The sequence below is a fragment of the Acipenser ruthenus genome, chromosome 47 (genome assembly GCF_902713425.1).
Source record: "Acipenser ruthenus chromosome 47, fAciRut3.2 maternal haplotype, whole genome shotgun sequence".
In the NCBI taxonomy this organism is placed as follows: Eukaryota; Metazoa; Chordata; class Actinopteri; order Acipenseriformes; family Acipenseridae; genus Acipenser; species Acipenser ruthenus.
The window spans coordinates 1,229,765-1,236,043 of record NC_081235.1 but is presented as its reverse complement, the minus strand read 5'-3'; the positions used below and the strand labels follow the sequence as shown (position 1 = coordinate 1,236,043).

Here is a 6,279-nt window from a genome sequence, read left to right as displayed (position 1 = left end):
AAGTAAAAAACATAGCAAATCCACAAAACCAACGAAATACATAGTGTATATTTGACATTTTATTTGTAGTGTTCTGTGTATCACGCCTATCGTTTAACCTGAAGCAGATATACGCGTTTATCACATTATCAACAACACCAACGTGTGTTAAATAAAGCAACAATTGTTTTGAAAACTGTCCAAAATATGTACTTGGTGACTAAGAATGAAAAATGTCAAGATAAAAATGCCATTTTTTATATGGAAATTGTCAAAATAAAGGGGAAGCTGGAAGAATTTAACAGTTAGGACAACGGGATTTAAATACTACTACTATTAAACTGTATCTGTTGGTAATGTGGTTTCTTCTAGCAGTTTTCAAACTGGGGTACACGTACCCCTGGGAGTACTCGAGAAAAATGATGAAATGGCAGACAACGCATTTTATTTAGTACCACTTGCCAATCTATTGCAAACTTTTGTCATGTAATCAACGTTTAATCGCTAACACCAGACTGATGTGCTGTGACAGAGCGTTCAGTGCACACATGACTAATTTACATAGTAAATATGTACATTTTAAATTAGCCCTGTTGTTTAAATGTAATATAAACAGTTGGGCGGTGTGGCAAAGTGCCCCGCCCCTGTGTGCATTTGTGTGATCTGTGTTGTATGTTGGATGTTGCGTGTGTTAATGTCGGTGTATAGATTGGTACACGGGATATAAACGGGTCTGTGTTTCACGTGTATTTAAAAAGTGTAGATTTGTATTTAGGCACGAGGAGAGCACAAATCACTTCACGTGCTGGTTAAATGTAATATGTGAGCACGGGGTTGCACAGAATTAATTCACGTGCTGGGATTCAAGTGAATAATTAATTAGTAATTGAATCCCAGCACAATAGTGTATATATAGACGCACATTTCTTGCACTCAGGGTTGGGTGTTCGGAAGAGGAGAACGGGTGAGAGAGAGGAGTAATTAAGATCGTAAAAGTAAAGATAAGTTTGTTTGTACTCGCCGTGTCTGTCTGTCTGTCCGTGCACCGTTTGTTTAGTGTTAGTCGTTTTGTATGTCTGTTTATTTTGGCTACCAGTGCCGTGTCCTGTTTTGTGTACCGTTTAAAACCTTTTTATTTGTTAATAAACGCTGAGTGCAGCCATTGCACTCAGCTCATCATCACCACCGTCTCTGTCTGTGTATTCCTGTCTGGTCTGACGCCACCCACTCTGGCCGTCTTTGTGACAGGCGGTTACTGCAGTCTGTCTGGGATACAAAACAGACTGTGCGTTCATGCCTGCAAGTCGATATTTATTGGTTTCAATGACCCGATTAAAGTTTATTGTAACTGAAGTACTATTGGTTCATTTCAAAATACAGAATGTATGGCCAGTCAGAAACCGCAGTATTGTTATGCGGTCTAGTTTGACATGGCGTTACGTCTGGTGTGAGAGTAGTAAGAGTTTTTAGCTTTCAATCCAGTGAAAAAATGTGGATTGTTTGCTCAGTACTAGTACATTACTAGCAAAGGGAGATCAAGACGAAATACCATCAAAGATTAAAAACGCCAAAAATGTCTTGCGACTGAAGCTCTCTCTAATTTACCTGCCACCATCAGTGATCTGTGTGGTAACAAGCAGGGACATCCATCACACTGATACTAGGTAAGCGTTTTATTATTATTATTATTTAATTAGCATCAGTACTGTACGTTTTAGTCACCAATAATTAAAAAATGTCTAATATGTTTTCATATTGAGGTCAGCTGTAGAGATGCGTGGATAGTGAACTTTTCTTTACCTTCTTTTCTATAACTTTATCATCAATATAAATACATGATTGCGGTAAACTTGTGCGCGCGAATTAAAAAACAAAACTGTTAGGCAATACTGTAAAATGTCGCGGAAGAAAATCCACTTGTTTTTTCAGCAAGAGTGAAATAGAACAAACAGATCAAGAAGTTGTAGAAAATGAAGACTTGGATTCGGAACACCAGAAAAAAAAGAACAAACTAAGCTCACATGCATCAGATAACAGAAAAAGAAAACAAGCAGCAAAGTTTCAGCCTTATTGCAAAACTCTGTTTCCATGGGTTGTATATAATATTCTAACACTGTTTTTTTTTCTTTTTATTGTAAAAAGACATACATGGTATAAGTAATTCATAATGCGTTTAAACTGTAGAGCATTATTAAAATGGTTTAAATTAAATAATTGTTTTGGTCAATACAGTGATTTAAGGTATAAAATAAAAACAGGACTCCCTTGAAAACTTGAGCTGTGCGCCAGTAGTGACTACTGAATATCTGGAGTGACTAATGTTTTTATAAAGTATTAGTCACTAGTGACTACAAAAATCTAGAACCCAGGGGAAACCCTGGCGGGAGCTCTGGTTTAGGCACAGAGCTGCACAACAGCGCCAGAACCGTGAAGCGACAGCAGCAGTATTACATCCATAGTGGTTTAGCACTACCATAGAGAAGGAATGGGAAATGGTTTAGGGCGGTTTAGCTAAACAATTCTCGATCGCCGATAGATAAGTCCGAAGCTCTAACCATTACTCCATACTACCAGACTGAACTATAATTCCAATAATTTTATATAGTAATTACCCTTTAAGGTTTTCTCTAAAAACACGAGCATAACATTTAAAAAGGTTAAATGAGATGAGGTAACACCTGACAACAGCAGAAACCTACCTATTGTAAATGCGTTCAATTGAAATGTGTCGATTTGAACGGGACATGGCACATACATAAATATATAAACAACACAAGACCAATTAACCAGTTACAAATCGTTGGCTTTATTTTTAGCAGAGACAGTAAAATGATTATTAACTCTAAATTCAACTTTAACTGTTTAAATAAAATATGCACAACCCAGAAAACAGAAAGTGAATAACACAACACAGACTTCCTTTTTACACCACATATTGTTTGACTCAACCTGAAAATAATCCTCTTGATTTAAAAGAAAACCTTGGCATGTACTGAATGACGGCAGGGAAACACATATTTTGAAATGACTCCGGGGGAAAAGCAGGAGTGATTTCATTCTGGAAGAGGGGGCGGGCAGCTCCAGAGTGAGTGAGGCGTGACTAGAGGAGGAGTGATACAGGGAGATTCCTGACATTTCAAATTTGACTATAGTCGCCTGTGGCACTGAGAGGGTTAAGTTTACCAAAAAAACAAAGATGGCCACCAGCAACCACTCAATTTCCTTATTTTTAAATGTTATGTGAAAAAAGTGCCTAAAAATAGGACATTGTGGATAATGGAAACATGCTTTTCTCAATAGTCTTATTTGGTGGTAAATGGCCTATAGGTGGCGCCATAATAGGAATGCCATATATTGTCACATGTGTAAGAACTCTTAAACTGTCAAACTTGAACCTTCACATGTGTTTTTTGGAGATACTTGTTCATTTTGCAGCCTCCCCAGTCTAACCCAATAAGAAGATTGTTCACTGTTAAATGTCTGTAAAATAATTTCATCTCTGTATGATTTTTGTCCCTAATGATATTTGTAAGCAATTCTAATAAATTTATGTTGCTATTCATGTGCAAGATAACTCAGAAGTGCTTTACAAGCAGAATAAATCGCTGAGGTTAAGAACAGCAAAAGAACATGTTTATTAATGATGGATTTACAGTTTATTTCACACTTACAGATACAATTCTGCATAACATAAAAAAGCATCTCTCAAAAATCCAAGCAGAGCAGAAGCAGATGATATAGAAAAATGTAAAATGTTATTAATGAAGAAAGGCTTGTATTTAGCATGTTACAGCTGCCCCTCGAAAAAAAAAAAAAAACACCATGCCCTAATTTTTATTTTTCCTGCATGACCTCCAGTTTAACAATGACATATATTATGTCATCCTGGTACTGCTCAGAGCTCGGTTTGAATTTCTCCACTGCATCTTTGTATTCCTGAATAACTGTCTCAAGGTTGGACTTTTCGATGGCCCCAAGGATTGCACTGGCAATCGCATCGATGGCAAACCCTAACACCCCTAAACCAATCATAGCCACAGTGCAGGTACTGATCCTGCCCAGGGTAGAGACGATTCGACTAAAGATTACCCCTTTGTTAATTAGTTCAACTACAGCAACAGAAGCAGCCGTTGTCACGATGCCCATTGTGGTAGTAAGAGCCTGAGAAGCTATTTTAATCCTGTCAGAAATAGGTGTAGATATATCGCGGAGCTTTTTGTACAACTCTGGGTTCAGTTTTGCCTTCAGCTTCTCATCAATGTGGGTCAACTCCTTCTGGATCTTGCTGATGGCACCAATTAGGGTATCACAGTTTTCTCTGATGCTGGCTTGGTTGTTAAGAGTGATGTGTGGCAAAGAGCACTTGAACTCTGTGTTGAGGAGCTTGGAAAGACGGTTGGTGGCATTGAAGTTTTGAGTCATGCAGGACAACAGCTCCTGACTCAGACGGATCACCTCCTCACGCCGCCCGGGGTTGCCTGGAAAGAATAAGTCACTCCAAGACATTCTGAGTGAGGACCTGGATTTGAAAAGAAAATGAAGACAAGAGGTGGTGCACATTAAGTGGTAGTCCACGTGTGTCATATTTTCCAATATGGGAAATGAGGCAAAAAAGGGGAGTCAGTTATAAGAGGTACACATTGCATTGGATATACTGTGGAGGATCTCCTTTCAGATGGTAGCCAGTTCTTTGTTCAAGGTCAGTAACTGGGAATGTATCAACGCATTTTAAATGAATGTCTCTTCTCCACAGAGCTGCCTAACCCCTACCTTCCAAAACACACAACCGTTCACAATGTGGATGCAGATAAGTTTGAATGGGAAAAAAAGTACAAATAAGTAAAGTGTCTTCCCTATACCACCTAGTCATTTTAGCATTTTACCATTGTTCAGTAAATGAGGCACAACGTGTTTTGGGAGTAAAACATTACACAGAAATATGTCTGTATTTAAAACCAATGAATTCAGTTTGTCAGTCTATTAATTCCTCCCACTCTACCCGAGAATGAACACAGCTCACCAGGTTCTCTGTTGGAGGTGTGTGTTGGTTTTCTCTGTCGCCTCGGTGTCAGGCTGACTGTGGGTCAGGCTCAGGTGATCCACTGCTCTTATATACAGTGAGCTGTGCTGGAACAGGTCCAGGTTCACTCCCCCTTTCCTGGAATCTGAGCATGAGCCTCCTTCTGAAGAAAGCTTTGCACAATCCCCCATTTCCTGCCCACTCCTCCTACAATGATCCTGCAGTACATTGTTTTTAATGATGCAACAAAGCCATGTAGTCCAGAGGGTTAACACATAATGGCAAACACAAAAAAACATGTCATGTTACCATTTCAAAACAACTAATGAACACCAAAACCACAAATTCACTTTAACACTTCAAACAGTCAAATGGTTTAACAAATAGTTTCATACTTTACATGTTCAGTGAATCCAAAAATCGAAGTCTATCTCTCACATAAGACATTTCCCTTCAGTATTCCCTTTACACACTATCTTAGCATACAAGAAGTGTAGGCTCCTTTGTCTTCCTGTCAAATACATTTTGATATTTCCAATTCAGGCTTAATAGTCATTGATACATAACTGAATACACATTTTAAAAACAATCAGCTCATTATGTTTGAAACTAGAAAGAATAAAAAGCACTACCATTGAAACATTACACATTTTTTCCTGCATTGGTTATCAAATCTAATTGCAAGAATTCCAAAGACCAGTGCCAAGGAGTTCAGTAAGCAAAACCAATTTATTAACAGCGCTGGGAGAGCTCCCTGCCAGGCAATTTCAATGAGACAAAAATAAAAGCAAGTGAAGCAGCAGGGTCAGGTAAAAAAACAACAACAGCAATGTATGTGGGAGAGACAAGGGTCCCAGGGGTCTGCCATAAAAGTACTTGCCGAGTGTCGTATTTAATCCCCTTCAGTTTATAACGAACAGAAGTCGTCTGTACTGCTATTCATGAAATGATCTGTGCGGACAGACGACTGTCGGCAAGCAATTTATAAATGGCTGTATAGTTGTTCAAGAACAAAATCCGTCTCGTTTTGATGACATCATCAGCACTGTAATCATTCGTTCTGTTTCGTCGTTAGCGGTTGGGAACGTAAGGAAATGAAATCTACCGACAGCAACACCGAAAGTACTCCAACAACGCTCAAGACGGTCACAGATACAAGGCATATTCCCCATTGAGGCAATGTTTAAACAAACGCTGTAGGTTTCTGTATTTAACAAAATGTGTTGCCCAGCAAAATGTCCAATCTTTGTGCACAGTGTTGTTGTAAATGTGGAAAATGT

General features: G+C 38.7%; 1 protein-coding gene across 1 annotated transcript; it reads right to left on the bottom strand.

Annotated features, from left to right (window-relative positions):
• Positions 1–2,869: 2,869 nt before the first annotated feature.
• On the bottom strand, positions 2,870–5,860 carry LOC117401213 (single-pass membrane and coiled-coil domain-containing protein 3-like). Its single transcript, XM_034001735.3, has 2 exons — positions 5,000–5,860; positions 2,870–4,498 (listed from the first exon to the last, which is right to left on the bottom strand). Exons 1-2 carry the CDS (start codon positions 5,296–5,298, stop codon positions 3,814–3,816), a joined length of 984 nt encoding a protein of 327 aa, XP_033857626.1. The 5' UTR covers positions 5,299–5,860; the 3' UTR covers positions 2,870–3,813.
• Between the last annotated feature and the right edge of the window lie 419 nt (positions 5,861–6,279).

What these genes read in the sequence shown, in the direction of transcription:
- LOC117401213 (XM_034001735.3), bottom strand. Translation starts at nt 5,298, where the DNA reads ATGTTTTTTTGTGTTTGCCATTATGTGTTAACCCTCTGGACTACATGG. An exon ending in CACCTCCAACAGAGAACCTG is followed by an intron (nt 4,499 to 4,999) that starts GTGAGCTGTGTT and finishes TTTCAAATCCAG; the next exon opens with GTCCTCACTCAGAATGTCTT.